General features: G+C 36.6%; 1 protein-coding gene across 1 annotated transcript in view; it reads right to left on the reverse strand.

The window, feature by feature from the left end:
* Positions 1 to 587: 587 nt before the first annotated feature.
* The window catches only part of LOC100925940 (inter-alpha-trypsin inhibitor heavy chain H1), a 36061-nt gene continuing 10269 nt past the window's right edge, over positions 588 to 26379 (reverse strand). Inside the window, exons 8-23 of the mRNA XM_023498302.2 lie at positions 22946 to 23071; positions 22747 to 22863; positions 21256 to 21424; positions 20994 to 21119; positions 20414 to 20595; positions 19377 to 19562; positions 17513 to 17652; positions 16476 to 16636; positions 16063 to 16074; positions 14872 to 14892; positions 13754 to 13855; positions 12033 to 12146; positions 11716 to 11917; positions 11142 to 11314; positions 10058 to 10169; positions 588 to 1003 (exon numbers count right to left, since the gene is read on the reverse strand). Coding sequence (XP_023354070.1) covers positions 874 to 1003; positions 10058 to 10169; positions 11142 to 11314; positions 11716 to 11917; positions 12033 to 12146; positions 13754 to 13855; positions 14872 to 14892; positions 16063 to 16074; positions 16476 to 16636; positions 17513 to 17652; positions 19377 to 19562; positions 20414 to 20595; positions 20994 to 21119; positions 21256 to 21424; positions 22747 to 22863; positions 22946 to 23071 — 2073 coding nt within the window. The 3' untranslated portion in view covers positions 588 to 873. The remainder of the gene's footprint in view (positions 1004 to 10057; positions 10170 to 11141; positions 11315 to 11715; positions 11918 to 12032; positions 12147 to 13753; positions 13856 to 14871; positions 14893 to 16062; positions 16075 to 16475; positions 16637 to 17512; positions 17653 to 19376; positions 19563 to 20413; positions 20596 to 20993; positions 21120 to 21255; positions 21425 to 22746; positions 22864 to 22945; positions 23072 to 26379) is intronic.

Here is a 26379-nt window from a genome sequence, read left to right on the forward strand (position 1 = left end):
GCATGTAGGCCATGAAAATGGAAGACAATAATAACCTTGCCTCCTTTACTTAGTTATTTTTCTAATTCATTTGAAGAAGATACTGGGAGTGAAATAAGCTTCATAAATCAACATCTATATAGTTATACTGGGGTCTCCTTGTAAGAACAACTTGAAATCATTATTTTCCTAGAGACCCACCTTTGAGAAGGATTTGTTGGAATTCCATAATTATTCATGTTCCCTTGGAATAGGGAGAATGGAATTATAGGAAAAACTATTTTCACAAAAAGAGAAGATTCAGAGATGATAGGAAAAAAGTGAGTTACTGGTTTAAAAAAAATGTTTACCAGTCCCTAGACAATCAACTTTGAGGATTTTAAGGAGAGGATGCTGATCCTTTGGGAGGGTAGGTGGCCAGGTCCCAGGTCAAATACCTTTTCTGATTTTTGTTAGCCATACCATTCCCTTTCTTTCTCTCCTTCTAGTTTGCCATGTCTGAAGCTCTATCTTTAAAGTTTCATTTATGGGTTGTCTTGGGCTCTTCAGCTGTCAACCCCCCACCCCGTAATCACTCCCCTATTCCCTAAATATACATAGTTGCAAAGTGGAATGAAGCTACTATTTAATGAGGTATACAAAATATCAACCATAATTATAAAACAGAATTTGAAAGAGATCATGGAAAAATCTAATTTAAAAAGCAAAAAGGAGTGAGGTCAGAGGGCATGTGAACATACTGAACTGCTGGCCATTGCTCCATCCAGACTCATCCCATAAGCTGACAATGCTTTTCCTCCCATTTAAATTCAAGCACAAATGCTAAGGGGGAGACTCTCATATGACCAGAACAACAAACTCGTGAAAAACAAAAGATTTTCCCAAATGGTGGGGTTAGAATATGCTGGGGATGATGTAGTCAGTGTGGATGCCATCAATCAGCCCGTCACCATTATTATGCACAAACCAGCAGGAGATGTCACTGCCCAGCCAGGGGTCTTTTCTGTAATCTTTCTGTGAGCCCCTAGAAGGAGAAATACATGAATTATAGTATAAGCCACCCAAGAAAGGTAGATTCCCAGCCATGCATGATGACTGTGGCTTTCTCTTCACCCACCAAAGGCTGTGAGTTAGTGGGAACAGGGAGGAGAGGATCAAAGACCCTAGAATGTTTGCCTCAATCCTTCCTCATTATTTTCTTTCAGGCCCCACATAAAACCCACAGAAAATCTTCTTTGTTTAATACTACACCACTGCAGTGGTGCAGATAGATGGCACAGTGGAAGGAATACCAATCCTGGAGTTAAAGACCTAAATTCAAATCCAGCCTCAGACACTTACTATATAATCTTGGGAAAGTCACCTAACCCTATTTGCTTCAGTTTCCCCATCTTTAAAATGAACTAGAGAAGCAAATGGAAAATCATTCCAGTACTAAGAAAATCACAAATGGGGTCATGAACTGTAATGGTTTCCATGCTCCATGTAGCCTTGTCCCTTACTGTAATTAATATAATTTTTATGATAATTCTTGTCCCTGTTATTATGTTGATTGATAATTGTAATTGTTCTCTAATTATTTTATACATGTTAATCTTGTCTCCCTCGCTAGATGGTCAAGAATAAGGACTTCTTTCTTTTTCTCTTGCTTCTCTTCAAAAATTTTTCTATTTTAATATAATCTTAGCAAAACATCAAAAAAGATAAACATTTAAATGCAAAAATAAAAATAAAGGATTGTACATAAAATTATTCACTTCTATCAAAGTTTAAGAGTTACATTAATAAGATAACAAAAATGTCCTATGTGTTTTTTTAATTTCTTTCCGTGTATTTTTTTTCATATTTTGTTTCTCTTATTTTCTTGTTATTTACATAATTGTAGTTGCTCTATATACTGTGGGTTTGGTTCTGCTTTCTTTGCTTTAATTATTTCATACATCTTTTTCTATTTCTGAGTTCATTCTGTGATGTAAAAACAAAGAACATCAGTACAGTACTTAAAATATATCTAATTTTGAAGTTCAAAAAATTCTTCTGTTATATTTATCTTATTAGGTACATAGTCAGTGGCAGATAAAGCATACTATAATTGCCTTGTTTCAATGTTGCATCTTTACTCCTAATGGTGGCCCAGATAATAATTCATTCTTGTTTTTATATTCTGTGAAATTCTTGTTCATTCCATTTTCTTCTAGAAGTTTTATATGGAGAATGTATCCAATATCCTTCAAGTATTTCTGGAGGCCTTTTAACATTCTGTAGGTGTCACTGGAGAAATCGGGCTGTCCATCTGTCTTCTCTCACTCTTGTTATATGACTGGTCCACCTCATTTTCTGATCATATATTCCTGAATGGCATCATTTAAGTCACTTCTTACATACAAGTCATCAGCAGTAACATCCTGAAGCCTACTTGCCATCCTCATGAATCTTCCCATTGACAGCAATTTTCATTATTTTATGATTGCAGTGCTCCACTATTTGAAACCACATGTCATTACCAGGAGGCTCTTGACATTAAAAATTACGGAGTTTTATGTCACAGAGCAGCTTAGGTTCATTGAAGATGATGCACCATTTTCCAAATACAGTCTAGCTCTCTTTCTCACTCCTATTAAATTTTGGTCCCAACTCATTCTCCATTAGCAATGTCTCTCCAGTAATTGTGAAGACTATCATGTTAGAAGAAAGGTTAAATGAAAAAGGAATTTTTACCTAGAAGACATCTTCCCACGCTTTTATTTCTAGATGACAAGATGTTGACTGTATTGAGATTTAAATGCTACATTCTCTTTTTTTGAGAGAAAATGAGAATAAAAATACTTACAAAACTTTCACAAGAGAATTGTAATTCTTTGTTACTATATCAATTGTTAGAGATACTTATCCTCATGGGATAAAACTATCGTAAACAAATAGTTATGCTATAAAACACAAGTACTTTCTATTTTCAACAAGCCCAGCTAATAAAAATGATCTTAAGACTGATTTATGTTTTATCTATATCTGTTCAGGAATATCTATTCATGTTTATGAAGCTAGTATTCAAGCAATTTTATAGAATCATAATAGGTTACTTTGCAACTAGACATTCTTCTTGACTGAAAATAATGGCTCCATCTATTGTAACAATTCAATTTGGGTCTTCTTAATGGCTCACAGATTTTATTTTTTAAAACAAAATTAAAATCTATCTTTTCTGGGTACTAACAAGAGCAGCATAAGTGTAAATTACTTAGCATGTTTAAATATTACATGGTCAATATTCAACAAATTCATTAAAAACACACATATTTTCTATTTTTCTTAAGGTTTAAAAATGTATCAACTGAATGTCCAATTAGACAAATTAGTCTGTCTTGGGAGGGGAAGAATGAGAAGAAAAAATGGTCTTTTTTATCATTAAAAACATAAAGATTTAGTCATGTTGTGCAGAATTTTAAGGATTATGGGAAATTCTGAAACTAATAAAAATACATTGTGTTGCTATATGGAATAATGTCCTAAAATATTATCTAAAATCTTTTAGCTTTAAGATGGAAAAAGTAGAAATAGATGTTTTAGGTTTTTCATTATTGAAAATTTAATGGTAAGAAGTACTGAACATTCCATTTTAATGTGTAATGATTTCAGTTGTTTAGTACTAAATATTGGGTTTTTAAGGCTGATATTAGAATACTTAGCATTTCTAGAGTATGTAATGAAATTTAGTCAGTAGTGGCTTCAGTTTCAATTACACCTCTAATTAGTTTTCTCAATTTGTCTTTTCTGCAGGTTCTTTAACAAAATTATGCTTATGTCATATTGTTTTGGGGGTATCTTGCAAAGGAAATCTACTGTTAATTCATCTCCCTTATTTAATTCAGTCTTTCCTTATTAAATCCATCTGTTGTTTTCCAGCTCTAACATAGCAGAGGATTCTTAGAGCAAGAATAAGGCACTATTTCTCTAATACTGCATGTATACCCAGGCAAAGAGTGAACAAAACCTATAGAATTCAAATTATTTCCTGTATGTTCGCATAGTGGGAAGGGATAACATATTGAATCCTTTAAATTCTTTTTGACAAGTCTTTTAACACCATATTTGTCATGTTAGTCAAGTTATATTTAATTTTTAATCTCTATTTTCCACTGCACATAGTTGAGCTGTTGCTCAATTTTTCCAAAAAGACACTGCTCCAGCAATGGGGAATGTTCTTGCTTGTTGTGTTGAATACTTAGAGGCCATATCAACATTAGTTGGACCTCATTAATCTTACTTTATTGTAATTCTTTCTCAGTTTCAGTCAAGGGGTCAGAGAAAGACTGAGAAATCAAATATTTTCTATAAACATAGACACAGTGAACTGCCTTTCTTCATTGTTCCAACTAATTCATCTCCAAAACGACCACCTTCAAAGGATTTGCTCTTATTGCTAAATACAATATTTTTGATAAGTATGAGAATATTCTGGAGACCAGAATGAAAATCTATTCATATCACTGTATATTCTGAAATTTCAACTTGATTGATGTAGCAGAACTGTTTGCCTTCTAGCCATGGTAAAATGAAAGAATTTTTCATCTTTATCCTAAGACTTGGTAGGTTGACTAGAAGATCCAGCTACAAGTAGCTCATAGATATCTTTAGAAGACTATATTTCCTACATCTCTCAGTTCTTCATTTGCTTGAACACCATTCTTGTGGGATGGGGTGGTGAGAATAGGTAGCCCTTGGTTATTTTGAAACAGAATTACCTTCAGCTGTAGGCTCTAGGAAGTCAACAGGCATTATTCAATTAAATCTATGGCCTCTTAAAAGAGATTGGCCTAATAATTCAAACAAAATTAACTAAATGGATCAGAATGTCTCTTGGTCAGACTATGACACGCAATTGGGAGTTTTTCTCCCAATGCTTCCCCAATGGGAGCATTCTCCTAACGCTCCCAATATTTATTTTAAATTCAGATTTTTCTGAAGTCATCACTGCAATTACAGAATTTCTACCATTAGCTAAATTTTCATAAATTTTTGCTTATCTTCCCAACTTATCTATAAAGGGGCTCTCTATGTTAGAATTCCAATATATATTTCTATTGTCTTGGAAGATGAAAAAATATTTGTTTTTTAAAATCTTCAAAGATTCCCCCCCCCATTTTTAAATGTTTATTGTTTTTCTTCCAGTTTCATTCTTACATATCCTGAATATTATTTTCTTAGTTGGATATTTCATCAAACTTCTTTTTAACTTGTTTTCTTTTCAGTATTCTTCTTGCCATTTTATGAAAGGATACTATTTATAATCTTCCATCGTCTTCCTCTGTAAGATCTTAACAATTCAATACAACAAATATTTATTAAGCACCTACTTTGTACAAAGCATTGTGCTAGCCTCTAGGGAGACAAAAAGAAATATGAATGAGTTTACTTGTTGATATTCCACATTTCTCTCCTTGGAATGAAATCAAGTGTTTTCTTGATAAGAAGGCTCTCAGGATTTTTTATCTCATTGTGACAATTAGTTTGCAGTGGTTAAATTTCCTTAAGAAATGTAAATAATTAATGTAGATGTAACTATGTCCACATAAATAGTTAATGTTCTTTTATCCATTTGACATTTTTCAGCATCAACAAATTGTTTAAATACATCAGGTTGGAGTTGCTTCAATTGATTGATAGATCTTTGTTTCATTTTTGTTCTTTCTTCTAGTTTGATAGTGATTTTTATGATTTCCTCTAACAAACAATCAGATAGTGATCTGATTGTACCTAGATAGTTAATTGAGAAATGGATACCACCTTAGTAATCAATCAATTATAGCCCATTGAAATGTAATCAGTTCCTTTTGGCGTTGTTACTCATATGTGCAATATCTTCCAATTCTCTTTTTTAAAAAAATATTCAAGATATATATGCAATGCTTCTAAATAGTCTATAACCTTTCTTATTTACTAGTACTGAATCTTGTTTTCCAACATATTTTTTCAGTCTTCTTCTACCTCAGTTTTGCCTTTGAAGTCACCAAGCATTAAATTATATGTCAAACTTGGAATTATGGGAAAAATTGCCAAAATAGTCATATCCTTTTATACAGCAATCCCAAGGAGGTAAAAAAATAGAAACAAAGGTTCAATACATCTAAAAATATTTACAGTAGCACAATTTGTGGTAACAAAAATCTGGAAACAAAATAGTGCTTCTTGATTCTAAAATTTCCAAACAGATGTTTTGGTTCACATAAGTTGTAGAATACTATTGCATGATAAGAAATCATAAATATGAGGAACACAGAAAAAATTGGGGAAATTTTCAGGAAATTAAGCAGGATGAAATAAAGAGAACCAGAATAACAATTCACCCTGTTTTCCAAAACATAGTCTTACAGATTCCTGGGGATCTCCAAGACTCTTTTAGGAACATGTTCTATGAGAAAATGTTCTATGAAAACAAAACTATTTTCAAAATAATACTAAAATGTCATTGACCTATTAAAACACTCTACCTTTTTCTGACTGCCTATCTGTGTGAGAACATATTTTTTCATATTTCTTCAAATAAAATAATATGTTACAATAGACTGAATGAAGAAGTAAACATCCAGTCTTCTACTAAGTCAGATATTAAAGTGATTTGCAAAAAATAATAGAACAGTGCCACACTCTTCTCACTAAATTATTTTTGTTTTAGAAATTACAAGTATTTCTCATTAAGTATGTCATTTATGACAATATGTAATGGTCTTGCTATTTTAAGTGAATATATAAGTATACATTTTAAAAGTCTCAATTTCTAATAGAGTAAATATAAATAGATATTACCCACATACATAAAAGCTCTTTATGATCCTCAATAATTTATGAGAATGTAAGGTAGTGCTGAAGGCAAAAAGCTTGAGAACTGCTGATTTATGCAGACTACAGTAATGGAAATGAAAGCAATACTAAAATAAATAGCCAACATTATATAGAGCTTTTGGTTTTGCAAGACATGTAACAGATACTATTATCTCATCTGATCCTCACAACTTTGTAGAATTATTTGTATTTTCCAGATGAGCAAATTGAGGACAGAGGCTCTAAGGGACTGGTTCACAATCACACGGGTGATAAATGTCTGAAGAGGGATTTGAACTCAGACTTCCTGACTCCAAGTCCAGTGCCCCTAGTGACTACAACCTCCTAGCTGCCTGCCTAAAAGACAGGCAAATTCTGATAAATTATAATGACAATGCCATGGAGCTAGTGATAAAACTTTTGGATGTTCTCAGTCATGTCCTTTATAGAGCTCCACTTGACAAATGTAGTTCTCCACTACTAAGTTCTAAGGTATAACCTTAGAAAATTCTGGGCTACCGCTATACAGCATTATGGAGCTTTGAAGTAGGACTTTGTTCTACCAATTATAATTGTTCAATGTGACTTATATTATATTATATTCTGTTAAATTACTCATTTTCAGGGAAAAGAGAGTACAGTCTTTCTAATTGTATAAAAATTAATCATTCTCCAATCTTAATACACACACAAAACAAAAAACTCCTATTTTTATACAACTATAAGTTGCAAGACTATGTTTTGCAAAAACTTTACTTCTTCATTATTCTCCACATTTATATGACTGTCATTCTGATGTTACTTCTCACCATCTTTCCCTTATTAACCTGCTCTTTTTTTCTCTAGCACTTCAATATTCAGTCATATCTAAAACCAATTTATGCTTCTGTTCTTTTCCCCCTTTCAAACTTATTTGTTACTGGTTATTACCCAAAATAATACTACTGTAGTTTTTAATTTCCCCATGGTAATATAGGGAAATGTTGACATAGCAGTATTAACACAGCAATTAGCTATAACTAGTATGATCACATTTGCAAATTACTCATTAATTTCTGATGATTTATTTCTAACTGTAGTTTTGTCGGTTTTTAATGTCAAAAGCTGATCTAAGTTTGTGCCATTCCCATCATTAATTCAACATATAAAAGTAGACTTAAAATGGCTGTCTTTTGTCTCTTAGCTTTTCAGGGAAACATGATATTCAAGCTTTTTCTATATTTGTATTTATTGTTTTTCTTGATTTGATAACTTTAGGGAAAATATTTTGCAATGTGAATTGGAGCTTTCAGATATATATTGTCTTTTTTTTTCTTGACCATTTATAATATCGTCACCTTGTCCTAAGTTTGAAGTCTAGATTTTCAGATTCACCCTTGTTGGCACCCTATTGACTTGAAATTTGTACTTTTAAGATAATTATGGAAGTTTTTCTTGTATGGATTTCTTGAAATATAATGATGAGTCTCTTGTCACAGTTTGGGGGTAAGGCCAATAATTCTTAAATATCTTCCATTCTTACTCTATTCTACAGGTGTCACTTTTGTTGGTATTGATTCCAAATGCTTTTCTGTCATTTTCTGAGCTATTTTTAAATTTTCATCTGCTATTTCATTTATTTTGATCTCAAATTAAATAATTATATTTTTCTTTGAGTCTGTTGCTTTGCTAATATTGCAATGGAGATTTCTAGATTCTTGAACTTTTTCATCATGTTGTCTTAAGACTCTTTGGGACACTGGAAAAGAAACTGAGTTTAGAGGAAGAGGATTTTGATTCAAATCTCAGTCCTGATTCAAAATCCAAGCCTGCCTCTTTGCTACTTGTGTGAGCATGGGCAAATGACTTTTTGAGGAGGAAAGTAAACTTGCCTTCTCTGACCTGACACTTCTCCACTTTTCCAGTTGTTGTTCATTTGTTTTTTATCTGACTCTTCATGATCCCATTTGGGGTTTTCTTAGCAAAGAAACTGGAATGGGTTTGCTATTTCCTTCTCCAGCTCATTTTACAGATGGGGAAACTGAGGTAAAGTATAGTGACTTGCCCAGGATCACACAGCTACTAAGTATCTGAGATAAAATTTGAATTCAGGTTTTCCTAACTCCAAGCTTGGTGTTCTATTTATTAATTATGATGTTAGTTGCCCTTCACTACCCCAGAAGCTTTCTCAGTTCCCAGTCCAGAATACAGAAAAGGGCCAATAAATGTTTTGCTGGTTAAGTTGGTTTTGCTGGTTAAGTTGGTTTTGAAATTCCTGAACTGGGTTGTAAGACAGTAAGAATCAGAGAAGGTGTGTGAAGAGATGAAGTTTTCTGGTAAAACTGATCAAGAAAATGTTTGTCATAATGTAGGTATCAGACTTGATGTAACAACAGTGATGTGGCAGAGGACCTAGTGGCCAGCAAGACATAATTATGTTTTATTAATTAGTTCCAGAGGCAGTCCTCATTTTAAACCTGCTAGGAAAGATGTGGTGGAAGGTGAGCAGAGACCTATTGATACTAAGACATCATTGGGAAGTGGAGACCCATGACTTCTAAAGAAACTAGAAAGGATGCCAGGAGATTATGATAGCCAGATTTAATGGGGAGAAAGGGTTAGGAAGAATAGACCTGACAAGTTAATTTATGGGTCATATAGTAATTTAAATAGTTAATTAGTTAATTCATAAAATCACATAATTTTTCAGCACTATGAGTTCTACTTTGCTTTTTGCATGTTCCAAACTTCATTCTTCCCTTGCAAATCAAACCTTTCTCATTGTATTCCCAGTTGGATGTGAGGATAGTAAAAAGTACATCTTTGCTAGGAGTAGGAACAAAATACAGAAAATAGTTGAGAATGCAAGGTGGGGCTTTTAGCCAAAGCCTGATTAAGTTATTTGGTCTATAGAGTGAAGGATTCTTCTAAATCAGATTGTGCATAATGACTTAGAAATTTGAGGAAGCTATGGTCATATTCTACACAGAATTTGCCAATACTAGGGATCCTTCTGCCAGTAAATGAGATTCTTGAGATGTTTGGGGATGGCTAGCTTGATAGGAGGCCACTCTTGTTAAGAGATGTGACAGGTTGATTCCCAGCAATCTGGAAAGGAGTGGAGATGGAATAAGAGAAGTCTGCCTTTCAGCCCTAGCTTCTGGACATTCATCCTGGGAAAGGGCCCACTCACTTCAAAGGAGGTTTTATAACTTTGTCCTAACAACCCTGAAAGACACAAAGAAATTGCCCCAAAGGCAATATTTGTTGATTTATTTACCTGGTCACTACCAGTCTATGATTTTTCACCAACATTGTAGCATCGGGCTTCTTGGGGTCAGAGCCAGGCTGGACATCAAAAACTTCGAAGTCAAAAGAATGAAGAAACTGTCCTGCAAATTTTCATCACAAGTTATGGTTAACATTTGTGCATTTCTGAAAGATGAAAGATTGAGACACTCAATCCAGAGCCTTAGCAGAGAGCAGGTGCTTTTAAATGTTTGCTGAATAAAGGAAGGAAAGAATAATAAAAGCTGACCTGCTGGATATCATTTGAAATGACATTAAAACTATCAGTTTTAATCTAGATTGGTAGGTCTTTAGTTTTTGCCAGTAAGGACTACTCCAACAGGGTCTTCCCTCTCAACTCCTATACTTTGGATGACATATCAGTAACCAAAAGGAAATTATTCATTGAATGAAATGGGATCTTGCTGTCAATTTAACTGTTTGGTATTGTGTTCTTATTCCATAATAACTCTTCTAAGTCATCTTATTTTGATGAATTTTGGGACATCAAATAGCATCAAAATACATCTTATCATTAATTTGTAGAGATAAAATTATGGCCAATAAGACTACTGAAATAATCATATCTAATTTTTAATGAGCTCTAGTGACATGAGGTTGCACTGAATGAAGTTTTGGGGTCACAGAATCTTTAAAAAAATATCATTTTTATCAATTTTATCAATCAGAAAATTTTAGTCATTATCATGCTATATACATTAACATGTATGAAATCATAAGGACCATTAGCTGTCACTCTTTAGAAATCACTGACCCATGCAGTCCTACATTTCTGGCACATCCTCTGTTATTTGTCCCTTGTTTTAGATCTAGCTGGCTAAAGGTTTTGCCCAGAAATAAAAGTTCAGTAAATAAGATGCTGCTTTTCAATACTGAGCATAAAAGTCAGAGGGATCCAAAGGTCCTCTGTATGCTGATATTAATAACTTGTTATGGTGTCAGACATATCCCAGGAAACACAGAAATTCAGGGGTTGCTATAGATTTTTGACCCCAGAGAAGCCCTTCCCATCCACATCCCAAGGATGACAAAATCAGAGCAGTTTAGAATCCTACCCAGCAACCCATGTGTCCGTGGTGACATCTTGTGGCTGTCCACTGTATATAGCCCGAGGAAATCTTGGTGCATGGGATGCTTTTTCCACACGCGATGCAAGACAACCACCATGGTGGCTCCATCGTCCATGGAAACCATCAGTTTCCGAGTAGGGATGATTGTTACTGTCACCCTATGGTGAAAAGAACCCTAGATTTGAAGTCAGAGCATCTGAATTGACATTCCAGCTCTGCCACTTAGTTCTTTGGATCCTACATCTGTAAAATGTGGTATTTAGATCACGTCATGTCTTTCATCCTCTGATGCTGTGATTCTTGCTGGGGAATGATTCAGAAAAGCTACAAAATATTCTTGAGAGGACCCTGTGGGGTATGTGTGCACACCGACTTCCTAGCTCTCCAATTCGACAATAAACCCTTTAAAGGCAGGGACTGAGCTCTCTGTGTTGCCTCCCCTCTTGTGCCTAATGCTAAGATCAGTAGAACAAACTTTGATTTTTGTTTTCTGGGGATGGAAAATTAGACACTGGGTCCACTTATACTCTGTTCTCTCAAGTGAGCCAGGCTACCTTACCCTTCCTGCCTCATTGTGATTTGGTCCAGCCAGGAAAATACAGGTCCCTTCATGCCAGAGTGAAGGGAGATGTTCTGAGGTGTCACCTCCAATGTGAATCCTGTCTTCTGGTTCATAATCCCAAGCCGTCCAAAATAAGTATTTTTGTTCTTCCCATTGTTATGATTTTTATCACCAATGAGCTGTCCATTCACTGTGATCCCTGGGGAAAAAAGTGTATAGAGATCCTATTGAACTATAAGGTCCCCTTCCTTCTTGCCCTCCCCATAAATTATGTGACCCTCCTCTTATTGCCCCAGACCCACATCAGTCCCAACCTGTGTCTGGGTCTTGGATGAGATTCAGCACCACACCAGGATCCTCATTGATATTGAAACAGATGGCATCGTTTTTCTCGGGCACCTGGATGATGAAGTGTGGGTCTCCATCCACTGTGGGCAGAGGTATATCTAGGAATTCTGGTATCTGGTATCTGGGGTGGGCAAGGTATAGGGACGGTCTGCCTGTTTAGGTGATATTTGGCCAGAAGGGAAAGTAATCTATCCCCTAAGGAGTCCAGCTCTAATAAGCTCAACCTTCTGGCCCCTAAGAAGAGTCAGAATAGGAAGGTAGTAGGCAGGAGCATTATGACAGGAGATGTTTGGGAACAAAGTGAAGAGATACCATGTATGATACAAGGTAGATTCTGAAAACAACCACAAATCTGGGATTCTCTGAGATGGATATGAATTCTGAATTCTTTGTTAAAGTTCTCACTCCCCTAAGCATCTCTGCTTTTTGTCTAGCAGCCCTCAGAAATAAGGCATTTGGAAGGTTATAAGTAGAACAAGAGCTGAGAGAAGAGGAGCCAGTGCAAAAGGAAAGGAGCCGAGGCAAGCTGAGACTAGTACTGCAGGCATGTTAGTGGGGCCCACAGTAAATATCCAAGACTTCTTATAACTGAGTTTATCCTTTCCTCTGAAATTCCCATTTTTCTCTGTGGTCACCAACCCCAAAAGGCCTTAGAAAACTTAAAGAGCTATAAAAAAAATATTTCTTTATGACTTGAACAAGTCTCTGAGTAATAGTATTCATAAAGCTCTTCGAGATATCTATCTATCCAAATGTAAATATGTATGTTTGTGTGTATATGTGTATTTTATTATTCCACATTTTAAATGTTAATTTATATTTTAATATATTTATTTATAAAATATGTATATTTTATGATATGTAAATTCACTTACACAACTATTATTTCCTTTGATCCTTACAACAATCCTGTGAAGGGAATGTTATTATTATTCCCATTTTATATACACATACACACACACACGTATATATGTATGTTTGTATACATACGTGTATTCTTTATATAATATCATATATAAATCCATTCACAATTATTATCTCCTTTGATCCTTACAACAAGGGATCTGTAAGGGGAATGCTATTTTTATTCTCATTTTATAGATAGGGAAATTGAGGCTAGAAAAGATTGAGAGGTTTTCCCAGTTACTGTGGTAGGATCTGAACTCAGATCTTCTTGACTGCCAGTCCAAGATTCTGTTTCCTATCCCACATAGCAGTCCCTAAGGGGAAAGCTAGAAAGCTTGAAGAATCAGGCAGCCTGAGAATGGAATCAGGAGATCTGGATTCTGGTCCCAGCTGTGTCACTGGCTGGCTGGGCACTCTTGTCTGAGTATCGATCTTAGCAATCAGTCAGATCTGATACAAGTATAACACTTTTGGTGGCCTTTAAAAGGGCCTGAAGAAAAGGCCTTGGAAGCCTGAGCCATGAAATGTCCTGGAGAGGAGGGCCCAAGCTTTGGGGCAGTGGGTTTGCCCCAGGTAACTTGCCCACTAATCTGGAAGGGCTTCTGGATTGATTATTTCCCAAGAGTGGGAAAGGTAAGAAGTAGTTAGAGCAGAAGAAGCCTGGGGTGAGCCTGTACTACCAGGTGGAGGTTATCCAAACCTCCCTGGAGACTATTCTTTGGACTTGTTCCCCATCAAGTGATTTCCCTTGGAATTTGTCACAAAATATGAATGGCCTTACCACCGGTCACGTGGGCTGGAGGACCCTGAGGATGAGGAGGGACCCGAGGTGTAGAAAGGACTCGAGACGTAGGAGGGAACTGTTGAGCTGGAAGCATCATTGCTGCCCAGGAAAAATCAATCAACCAATCAATCAATATGCATTTATTATGTACTTACTGCATGCCAAGCATTGTACTAAGTGTTGGGGGATAACAAGCTGTTAGTAGTCATACACTGTTGGTGAAGTTATTTCCTGGTACAGCCATTCTGGAAAGCAATTTGGAACTATGCCCCAGAAGTTGCTAAACTAAGTATAACCTTTTACCCAACAATACTAGGCTTATACCCCTTGAAGAAAACAAAGAAATAAATATGTACAAAACGACTTATAAAAGTTATTTTTGTGGTAACAAAAGACTGGATGGGAAGAGAGTGTCTATCAGTTAAAGAGTAGCTGAATAAAATATGGAATATCTATCTCTAGTGAGATATTATTGTAAAATAATAGGCATAGTTTCAGACCAACCTGGGAAAACTTATATGAACCAGTGTGGAATGAAGGGAACAGAACCAGGAGGAGATCAACTGATACAATAATAATACTGTAGAAAACAAGCCATCATTCAGTGTCCTACCATGATTCCAGAGGACCCATCTGCTGATAAAGAGGGGTCAGATGCAGAGTGCAGAAGGAGACATGTATGTGACGGATGTGGCCAATGGAGCAATTAGTTTTGCCTGACTAGATTTATTATAACATAAATATTATCTAATCCAGACAGCCCTTGAGCTTCCTCTCATATAAATATTTGTCAGGACAGGACAGAATGAGTTTTGGGGAAGAAACCCCACCTTTGGACAAACCTAGAAGAACTTTTCTCTTTTTTCTACCATCAGGGACCTTCTTGAGGGCATGTTCAGGGGGAGGGTATCCCAAGGGGCAGTAGCACTCAGTGGTACCCATTATTTGGTTGACTCTCTTGACTCCTGAAACAATGCCTGTCTTTAATGTTTGGAAACAAAATACTAGAGGAAAAGAAGCACTTTGACTATTTAATGACGGCCGCCCTGTAACCCCCTCCCAGGGGAAGAAAGCAGAGGGAGACTGTACAGATGGCAGGGGCATTCAATACTTACTCCTCCTAGGCTTGCTCAGCACTATGGATAAAACAAGACAGAACACATACGTCATCAAAGGCTTCCAGAGGAAAAGACCCTGTCCCCTCCCACATGTGAGCCACAAGGCAAAGGGTCCTCAAAAGTCTGGGGCAAGAGGCCCCGCTGGTCCTTGGAACCTCTGGAAGTGGACAGTTCTGTCTGTGAAGGACTCTCTGGGAGAGCACGGCTATAGGGAGCCAAGGCAAAGTTGCCAAGGCTGCTCCCTTGCCTGGCCCACAGTTACAACCAAAGAGGGGTTTCTACATTACTGAGGGGTCCTAGTGTAGCGATAAGAGTCCTGAGTTGTGAATCAGAGAACCTGTATTCTAGGCCTGAACTTGTCCCTAACTCTGCTTATAGCCTTGGGCAAATTAATCGTGCCATCCCTCCCCCTTTGGGCCTCAGTTTCCTCATCTGTAAAATAAGAATGTTCAGTTACTTCTCTTTGTGATCCAGTTTGGGGTTTTCTTGGCAAACATTTTGGAGTGGTTGGCCATTTCCTTCTCTAGCTCATTTATTAAGCTGAGGAAACTGAGGTAAACTAGATTAAATGACTTGCCCAGGGTCATAGAGCTTGTATCTGAGGCCAAATTTGAATTCAGGCTCTCCCAGCTCCCAGGCCTAGTGCTCTATTCACTGCAGCAATTACTTTGCCCCTGAATTATAACAATAATAATAATAAAACCTAATTCACTTACCTCTCAAGGACATGGTGAAAGCAAAATCATGTAATGGATATGAATATATTTGGAGAGGCATGAAATAGTACATACATGCAAAGAATTAGTGTGATTTTCAATATGATTATTAACCAGGGAGCACAGAGCCTAGGTGAATGAGAAAGAATTTTTGCAGAAAAATGGGAAGATCCTGACAATGAATTAGGAAATATAATCAGGGATTAAGAAGAAAAGAAAACAAGAAAAAGCACAGAAATGTCCCCAGTAAATTGTCAAGGCTCAGCACAGAGACAAAACATCTCCCATAGTCCATGGTGGAATTCCATGTATGGTCATGAGAGAAAGAGAGAATCATGTTCAAAGAGGATTTGTGTGTCAGTTTATTTTGAAGCACTCCCCAGAAAGCAAGCATCCATCAACCCAGAGAAGTTGTACGCAGTTCATTCCCATAAAAAACACTCCCAAAAGGATCATGCCATTGAGGACTTACATTCTGCTCTCTCTGGGGAGAAAAAAAGCAAGCATTTAAGATAACGAGTAAAGTTCAAGTAAATTTGCTTCTTCTGTAAGCAAGTAAGCAGAGACTAGATATATTCTAGGTTTCTTAAACTTTTTCCACTCAACCCTTTTTACCTGAAAAAAATTTTTTATGATCCTAGATATTTGAGTATATAAAATAGGCATACAAATCAAACATTTATTGATAATAAATTATAATTTTGTGACACCCTTTCATTCAGTTATGAGACCCTATATAGGGTTGTAAACCACAGTTTAAGAAACTGGGTTCTAGGAGATGCTTCATATAGCCCAAGCTGGCTTTGGACCAGCAACCCTAACTGCTGAATTGCTGAACACTCTTTGAAATACACCTCATCCTATAGACTGAAGACGCTTCCATACCTTCTTCTCCTGGCTTATCAGCAATGGCGAGCTGGTCATCAGAGTCTCCTGGCTTGGTGATGACCATGGAGGTCAGAGGGGTCACAAATTTGTATTTCAGTGACAATTCCAGGGCCTTGGCAGACAGGTCATCCACCTCCTTTTTACTGTTTGCTTTTGCCCTGAGAGATAACAACAGTCCTGAGCTCTATGTCAAGGGTCCCGGGACTTACCAGCCCAAGAGGGTCTAGAGATATGGATATCTCAGGGAGAAAACCCTGCCTAACATGGTGGCTAGCACTAGGGATGTGGAGAAGAGAAAGGAAGAAGGATTTATATAATGCTACCATGTGCCAGGCACTATGCTTTACAATTACTATATCACTATTATAACAGTGATTAGCTCATTCAACCCTGCAAGGTCGATGCCATTATTTTACAACTGAGGAAAATGAAGGAAATATAGGAAGTGACTTGCCCAAACTCATATAACTAGGAATTGTCTGGGGCTGCATTTGAACTCGGTCTTCTTGACTGCAAGCCCAGCGTTCTGTTCACCTATCTGCACCATATAAGCACCTATTGCCTCTTTCTAATGTACCTAATAAGTACTTTGAACAAATAAATAAATGCTGTAAACCTGGAATAGTTGTGTTCTTGATTCCATGTCAAATACTAGTAAATCTCATGGACTATTTTTTCTTTAATCATTGTTCAGTTACTTCTATCATATATTGTCCCCTTATAGAAAATTTCGTTATGATTTAAAATCTCAGATTATCACTTAAAATATTCAGGGCTATCTTCCCCCAATGCTGGCTTCAGAAAACAGAAACTAATTTTGATTTTTTTAAATGATAGCTACTCGAAGATTATAGTTGACTAATAGATGAATATTAATTTATTGAGCAAAATACAATGGCAAAAGTTGAGTGTCAATAAAAAACAAAACAAAAAAGAAAACATGTCAGGTATCCTGAAGCCAAATAAAAATTGTTTGGATTATCTGGGTTATTGCTCTACTCTGATAAAAATCGTGAGGGGACTGTGGCTGTTACCGTTTTTCTAGCAACTGTTGGATAGTGAGATAAGCCCAGAGTCTCTCAATTTGTTGCTCAAACATGTGGCCCCGCTCATGGAGAGTTTTCTTCATGTCTTCTTCATCAACTGAGCATGTTGTCACCATGTCTTGGCCTGCCTATGGATTGTGGAGATGAAAAATGCACTGGATGAGAGGTCTGGGGATATGTGGTGATAGTGCAGCCTTGACCTTCAACTCAAGTCACGTCTTATTTTTAGCAAAATGAAATCCCTTTCCCTGGCATCTGAAGCCCTCTACAATAATACATAATCTCCACTCATCCAGACCAAATTCTTCAATGATCATCAAATGGGATACGGGTTGCTGCTTCCATGTCTTTTTGATACTATTTCCTTATTCTGGAATGCTTTATCAAAACTTGTCTAAATCCTATATGTCCTCCAGAGAAAATTCAACTATAGGGGGGGCAGCTGGGTGGTGCTGCAGATAAAGCCCCAGCCCTGAAGTCAGGAGGACCTGAGTTCAAATCTGGACTTAGACATTTAACACTTCCTGGCTGTGTGACCTTGGGCAAGTCACTTAGCCCTTGCCTCAGCAAAAAAAAAAAAAAAAAAAAAAATCCAATTACATTTCTACCTTTTCTTTATAGCTTTCCTTGATGACCCCAGTTTGTAAAGACCTCTCCCACCTCTGACTACATAGTATTCACCATAGGTATTACCTATCTGTCCATTAGCTATCAATGTTGGGTAGCCTGTGCACTGTTATTTAACTTTCTGTGACCATACATCTTGGCTCCCCAATGAGATAATAAGCTCCTTGAAGGCAGGGACCACATCTTGTCCATATTTACCAGCACCTCCTTGCAGCTTTCCAATTTAAAACATATTTGTTAAGGATCTATTAGGTGCCAGCACTAATACCATCCAAGTGTTCGGGAATCAGCAAATCAATGAATGAAGTTCACTTTTTTCCTTTTTTTTCCCCTGAGGCAATTGGAGTTAAGTGATTTGCCCAAAGTCACACAGCTAGGAAGTGTTGATGTCTGAGGCTGGATTTGAACTCAGCTCCTCCTGACTTCAGGGCTGGTGCTCTATCCACTATACCAACTAGCTGCCCCTTTTCCAATACTTTCCAAGTGAACCAGGGAAGAAATCTGGGTCTTCCCCTTTCTTTTCCAGGCAAAACACTATATTTGGAAGATATAGGGGAGCTGTTATTCTTCTCTACAATGGATGGGCTTATGTTGGATTTTTCCCTCACTACTACTCAACCAGAATTTAGGAGGTGCTAGGGTTTGAAGACCCTTCTGGTTCTAATGTATGATCCTACAACTTGGGCTTTTCCCCTAAGTATTGAAATCTAGAGAGCATTTATAGCACTGTTGGCTATAAATGGTTGTTGGGTTGTTGAGTTGACCCCAAAGACAATAAGAATAATTAGTCAAATTGGGAAGCTAGCAGATGTTGCCCTTTCCCAGGGATTTTCTCCCTTAGTGCAGCCTGACCTCCTCTGCTTCCCCCAGCAAAATCCTCACATTGTCCCAAAGACTCTCTCCAAGGAATGAAAGTAGTTAAAAATTTAATTTGAGGGTGTATTCCTTACATTGCTTGGCTCAGAAAAAGTATTAGTTTTGCTCTGTGGGTAGAGTTTGAGGGTGGGATATGTGGGAAGAGAAATGTGACTCGGCTGCCTTCTAGGGAGAAGGTATAGCTAATGGGAAAGGAGGTAACATGTTTGCACACAGTAAAATCTGGTTTCAAATCCTATCTCAGACACTGACTAGCCAGTCAATTCAATGCTGTCTGCCTCAGTTTCCTTATCTGTAAGTGTCTCTAAGGTGCCTTCCATCTCTAAATCTAGGTTCCTAGGCTACTTACGCCTTTGCCAGTCACATCGACTTTAAAGCCCTTCTTTCCACCATCAGTGAGATGTCCAGCCACCACAATTTCAGAGCCATCATAGAACTGCTTCACCCGATGCTCTGTCAGAGCTTGGATGGAGGCCTTAGGGTATTGGAATTCCACATTTGTGAGCAGGGGATTGGCAACTTCCTCGTAAAAGCCCTGCAGGAGACACAAGAAGCTGCTCTGAAGAAAAGGCTTCCCACAGTTGAGGTTCTCTTTACCTCCTCCTTATTCTTTGCACCTTTTTCTGAATGGAGAGAGTAATAGGGTTCTGCATCTCTGAAAAATCTAGACACTTTTCTGTGTTCATGCAAAGCTGGAGGGAAGACATTCAGACTTGCTGCAGGAGGAACATCTGTCAGATCACCACAGTGACTTGGAACAGATTTCAGGGACATAGAATCTTTTTTTTTTCAGGGACATAGAATCTTAGAAATGGATGTAACCATCTCATCCAAACCTTCATTTTGATTAAGAAGGAAACTGAGAACCAGAAGTGAAGTGACCTTCCCAGAATCATAGAGAAAATTAGTGATTGATCCGGGATTACAGTGTTTCCTTCATACCACGGGGAATATTTCAAGTAATCATATGTTAGGTTCCTATAATTAGTTATAATAGTTATAATAGTTGACAACAAGGGCTTTACAAAAGACACAGAAACAGTAGAGAATGACTGAGCCGTCCATCTCCATTTCACTTTTGCTTGATCTCGCCAGGTTGTTTCTATGAAATGGGCTTTTTCTTAGAGCAGTGAAATATCTTGCTCCAGTTCTGTTAGCTCAATAACTACAGAATTAGCTCAATAGATGACCTCAGTCAAGTCCCTTCTCTTCAGCCTCAGTTTCCCCCTCTATAGTATGAGAGGTTTGGACCAGATGATCTCTAAAGTCCCTGCCTAATTCTAACATTCTACAATGCTTTGTTTTGCTGTTTTTCCCAACACAAGGATATCATGTATTGCCTGTGACCAAGAGTGTCTAGCTTTGGAAGTCCCAAGGATTACCTACCTTTAACTGCTCAGCTGCATCATTATCTCTGTAAATTCTGCGGGCAGTCCCATCATTCTCTAGAGACATTGCCTCCAAGAAATTAAAGTCAACGTTTTCTCCAAAGCCCAGATTGTAGAGCGGAAACTTCCCTTGGATGGCATTCTTGACGTTCTTTCGGATTTGGGCAAGATTGGTCTCCCCTTTGTTCAGATACAAAAATTGGCAAAGTCATAATCCCACTCCAATGGGGGCTCTTTCCTCCAATCTCTTCCCCTTCATTCCTGGGTCTTGCCCTATTTGTCTATCTCGGTTACTTCATCTATAAAATGGGCGCCCAACACCCTGGGTTATTGGGAGGATGAGAAAAGATTTGTAAAGTGCTTTGTAAACCTTAAAATAGCAGGTAAATTCTAGTTGTTTTCATCATTCCTATTAGTCACTAAAGAGCAGGTTCCTATGGGTAGGGACCAGGGTTAATTCATCAGTCTCCCCTATCCAATAGCAAGGTCCTTAACCTTGCATCTAGTAGCTGCTCAGTGTTTGTTAAGTGGACTTCACAAATTGCTTTGCCTGGTTTATGAGGCCTTTGGGGACTTACCCACAGTAGGTTCACCATCTGTCAACATGATGACTATGGGAGCATTATTTCTGAGCCTGGGGTCAACTTCAAGAGCCTTATTCAGGATGTTAATTCCTTCCAGCAAGCCACCATTCAGATTTGTTGCTGCATTTGGAGATAAGCAAGCATAGTTTGGACAAGGGACCAAGCTGGTTGTTTTGTTTCAAGGAGAAAAGGATGAAAATAATGGAGTGTCATGCGCTACATGGAGAAGAGCAGGACAAAGTCCTACAGCATTTACCTCCTGCCAGACTGAAGGTTTGCACAAAGACTCTGGCTTCCTGCAAATTGTCAGCTGTGGCCTGGATGAGAGAATTTTTCCAAGCTCTTACATGGCCCCCAAAGAGGATGAAATTAAAGTAATCTTCTGGCTTAATGTCGTCCAGGATCTTAAGGAGAGCCTGCCTTGTCTAGAAGAAAGAAAGGGCTTATTAAGGGCAGGACTTAACACTTGAGAGGACAGCAAAGTCTATTCAAATTATATTTGTGAGTGGGGGTGCCCAGAATGACCTGGGGAAGCACCATGAGCAGCAGCATCCCCCTTCACAGACAAGGGAAGTCAGCAAGGATGAACCAGGTTACTGAATGAGGAAGGACAGGATGGAAGACAGAATGAATAAAGTAGAGAAAGTTGAGAAGCTCCTGAGGGAACAAAAGGATGCTGGGTGGAAGAAGGGGGAGAGCAAGAAAAATCATAAATAGCCACATTTAGAAAAAAGGGGTATTGCTGCTCACTATGAATAGAGAGCCCTAGGGCACGAATGGGGTTAAGTCTAAAACATCCATTAATCTCTTTTTCCCAGACATAGATGAAAATGTCACAGAGTGACAATGTAGCATAGAGGAAGGTTGTCTTAGAATCGGGCTAAGCTCCTGCCTTTAAAATTAGTTGTGTTCTTAATGTAAATCTAATTCTGTATCACAGAGAGAAATTTCATACAGTCAGTTCTCAATCTGTCCAGACGTCCCCAAAATGATAATTTTTTTCTAGCCTTCCTATCTGGAAATTCTCTATTTGATACAATAATAATTATACCTATTATTTATTTAGAACTTTAAGATTTGCAAAGTATTGCACAGATATCTCATTTGATCTATCCAATGAACCTGAGAGGTTGCTGCTATAGAAGAGAAAACTGAGAGATTAAATAATGAAGGGTCACATAGCTAAAGCTAATTAATTCATTAAATTAATTAATGAATTCAGGTCTTCCTAATTGCATATCTAACTTTCTCTTCAGTAGGATCTCAGCATTTGACATCTCCTACAGTTATCATATTCTAACTCATAGAATTTATCTTATATTTATCTTATTTGGCCCTACTCAATAGCATACTCTGGGAAAGCAGATCCCATGTCTTATTGGTCTTTCTGTTACTTTATATCTGACAGCAGATTAAGTTCTAGGAGTGTTGTCTCTGCTGCTGTGAAATCCCTATTATTATTACTATCTACAGATGAAGAAACAGAGACATAAAAGAGTTTAAAAAAAAGTTTCCTAAGTCATACAGATGATTAGTGAATGAAAACCTGTCTCCTGAAAATCCTTGCTTTTTTCCAACACACCACTGTGCTTATGAATAAGGATATAATGAAACTTTTCCAACGCTATCTTTTGAAGAAAAACCCAAAAGAGGTGGATAAGAAGTTGGTCTAGTTATTTATAATTTCTGGTATGTGGGTAAGTGTTAATTGATGAAACATTTCCATTTTGCAAAGCTTGTCACTCACCTGTTTTATTTTCTGACCAGCCATAGATCCACTAATATCTATCACAAAAACTACATTCTTGACCATGTTCCTTAGGTTTTTTGGTGCAAAGAATTGTGCAAAATGTTTACTGACCACCTGAATCAAGAGAAAGAGAAGATAAAGAATTTATTTCACATACCCACCTATTTGTTAGCTCACATCCTAAAAGGGAACCTACCTGGAGGTCACAGGCTGTGTCTCTTTTCACATCATATTTTATTGTAAAATCTCCATCCATCAAGGATTTAGTGCACGTGGGGCAGGCCTGTTGTTGATCAATTGTAGGATTGAAATACACGTGACCCTGAAATCATTCAATTAAAAATGCATGATTTAACTATTATTATCAGCTAGAATTTTTGCTACATCCACAATGGAAGCAAGAGGTTACCCCCTTCTTTTAAGGAAAACCCATGTAGCTACTAAAGATGTATGGTTCCCCCCTACACTTTCAAAAGAATATGAAAAGGAAAGAGAAACATTAGCTTCGTAAGCCTGAGTGGCTGAAAGTGTTTTTCTCTACTTTCAATGAGACTATTGTTTTTTTCCCTCATCTGGAAAAGAAAGAGGAAAAGGTAGATGGGAGTAGGGCTCTAGGGATTTCAAGGACCATAATGCTTCCTGCAAATGCTATCCCTCAGAGGCTTCTAGAAACTGCTCTGGTTATTCCCACAGAGTTCCATTAAAAACAATATTTTAAGAAATTTCTTGGCAAGATAGTAGAATGAAAGATTGTCAAAGAGCTACACAGTAATCCCTGCCTGAGGAAAGATAGCAATGCTATCCCAAATAAACAATAAGGGGATGAAAAGAAAAGGGGGAAGCAAATAAGGAACCTCAAAAGATGTATTCAAATAAAGAAAATAAAAGGAAAGGAATTTGTACATTATTGGGGGTGAGGTAGGGAATTCCAACACCAATAAAAAATATTATGGTTTAAAATATACCAAAGAGAAGTCACTGAGAGGGCCATCTCAATTAAAAAAAAATGTAAATGTTTTGAACAAATAAACTCAACACATCTAGATTCAAAAGAAAATATATGGGATTAAGAAAAACAATTATGCATTAAACATCTCTGATAAAAATTTGATAACAATTATCTACAAGGAATTGACACAAACATATAATATTAAGAGACCTTCTCCAATAAACCACTTGGTCAAGGAATCAATGAGTAATGTTCAAAAGAAGAAATTCAAACTATCATTACTTGCTTGACAAAAATGTTCAAAATCATTAATAATCAGAGAAATGTAAATTAAAATCATCTTTAAGTTACTATCTCATACAAAAGCTAACAAAAATGCTAAAACTCAGGGGGAAAATGGATGTCACTTCATGTCACCATTCTGGAAAACAATTTAGAGTTATACAAAAAAAGTTACTAAAGTGTCTGTGTTTTGTCCCAGAGATCTTACTATAGAATCATACCAAAAAAGGTTACTGACAATAAGGAATAAACCTATATACAAAAATATTCATAGTAACCTTATTTGTGATAATAAAAAAACCAGGAATTACATATGTAAAAAACAATTGTGCAATGAATGTTCAAATTTTGGTATGTTAATGTAATAGAATACTACTATTACATAAAGAATAATGAATATTTAAAAATCAGAGAAACATGGAAAGACTTGTCTTTAATGATTGAAAATAAAAAAGCAAAGCACTAAAAATAATATACACTGCAGTTGCCAGAATGTCAATAAAGGAACCATAAAACAACAAAACAACAAAACACTGGTCAAATGCCATAGTCACTATTAATACCACGCTGTCAAAGTTAAGGGACACAGTATCTTCTTTCTCCATATTATTAATTATTAATAATGTGGTTTTATTCAGATAATATATTTTATAAAGGGACTTAATGAAAAGTATCTGTATCAGAATATATTACCAAATTTTAAAATAAATAAAACATACCATAACAAACTAGAGACTAAGGAAATGTTTAATCTTTAATTACTCTGGAGAGGAAATAAATTCTTAACAAGTCACAACTTAAAGGAAATTATACAAGAATATATATGAATACATAAAAGATTTGTGATTTTTTTAGCATAGGAAACTCCTAGTGTGGGAATCATTTCAATAATGGTAAAGGAAATTGTAAAAAATCAAATAAATGAATTTGACCTCATAAAAATAAACACGTTTTCTACAGCACAAAAAAGCACTCCAAAATAAGAAGGAAAGAAATTTGCAGGTGGAGGAAAGGCAGTCTTTATATGAAGTGTTACTGGTGAAAAGCATCTTCCTAGGCACCTTAGCTCACAGCATCACTGTCCCCCTCTTGCTCTCTCCCTCCACATATCCAGTGTATTACCAAGTCTTATTTCTACCTTTATACCATCTCTCATGTGTCCCCTTTTCTCCACTCACACAGTCCTTACCCTGATACTTTCATCACTTCAAACCTGGACTATGGAAAGAACTTGGAGATTAATTCCACTATAGCAAATCTTTTCCATCCCAGTACATCCATATTCAAGTGCCAAAGTGATCTTTAATTGATCCTCACCCTTAACTCAACAATGCTAATGACTCCTTGGACTCATAAACCAAATATAAAATCTTACTTGGCTTTTAAAGCCGTTCACAATCTGGTTTCTTCCTAGTTTTCTTTGACTTTGCTCTCACAATCCAGTGACACTGGCCTTTTTACTATTTCCTGCACAGAATACAATCAACCAATTCCTTGCATTTTGCTGGCTTCTCTGACTTCCCTTAAAACTCGGTGCACATTCCACTTTGCAAGAGGCTTTTCCCCAACTTCCCTTCCATATTTTACCATTAGTGACTTCCTTTTGGGAGCATCCCATTTACAATATATACATTATATATATATATATATATATATATATATATATATATATATATATGTATTGAATTGCATAATTGTATATATATATATATATATATATATATATATATATATATATATATGTATTGAATGTGCATAATTGTTTGTATGGTATCTCTCCCATTAGAATATGAGCTCCGTAAGGACTAGGATTGGGCTTTCTTTCTTTAGCATGGTGTCTGGCACATAATAAGCTCTTAATAAATGTTTATTGATTGGATGTTCTAAAAATGTATGAGGAACTGATAAGAATACATAATAGTATAAGTTATTCTTCATTATATAAGTGAGCAAATAATATTAATGGATAATTCTTAAAAGGAAAAAAACCACAAATTATCAACAACTACACAAAAAGGTCCCAAATCTCTAATAATCAAAGAAATTAAAGGCAAAACAAATCTGAAATAAACCAACATTCAACAAATTGTCAAAAATAATAAGAATCAACAAAATTCAAAACTGGCATGGTCATAGGGGAAATAAGTATGCTATTTCTGTGCTAGTAGAATGGTAAATTAGTTCAACTTTTGGGGAAAGGGGGGAATATGGAATTATACAATGAGTTATCGAAATAAGCATATCAATGGAGCTGTGAACTTAGTCAACCATTCTAGAGAGCAATTTGAAATTATCCCAAAGGACTATCAAACTGTGTATATCCTTTGACCCAGCAATACCACTTCTAGAATTGTAATCCAAATAGATTTTTTAAAATGGAAAAGGACTTTTATGTACAT

Source organism: Sarcophilus harrisii, chromosome 1 (genome assembly GCF_902635505.1).
Source record: "Sarcophilus harrisii chromosome 1, mSarHar1.11, whole genome shotgun sequence".
NCBI lineage: Eukaryota > Metazoa > Chordata > Mammalia > Dasyuromorphia > Dasyuridae > Sarcophilus > Sarcophilus harrisii.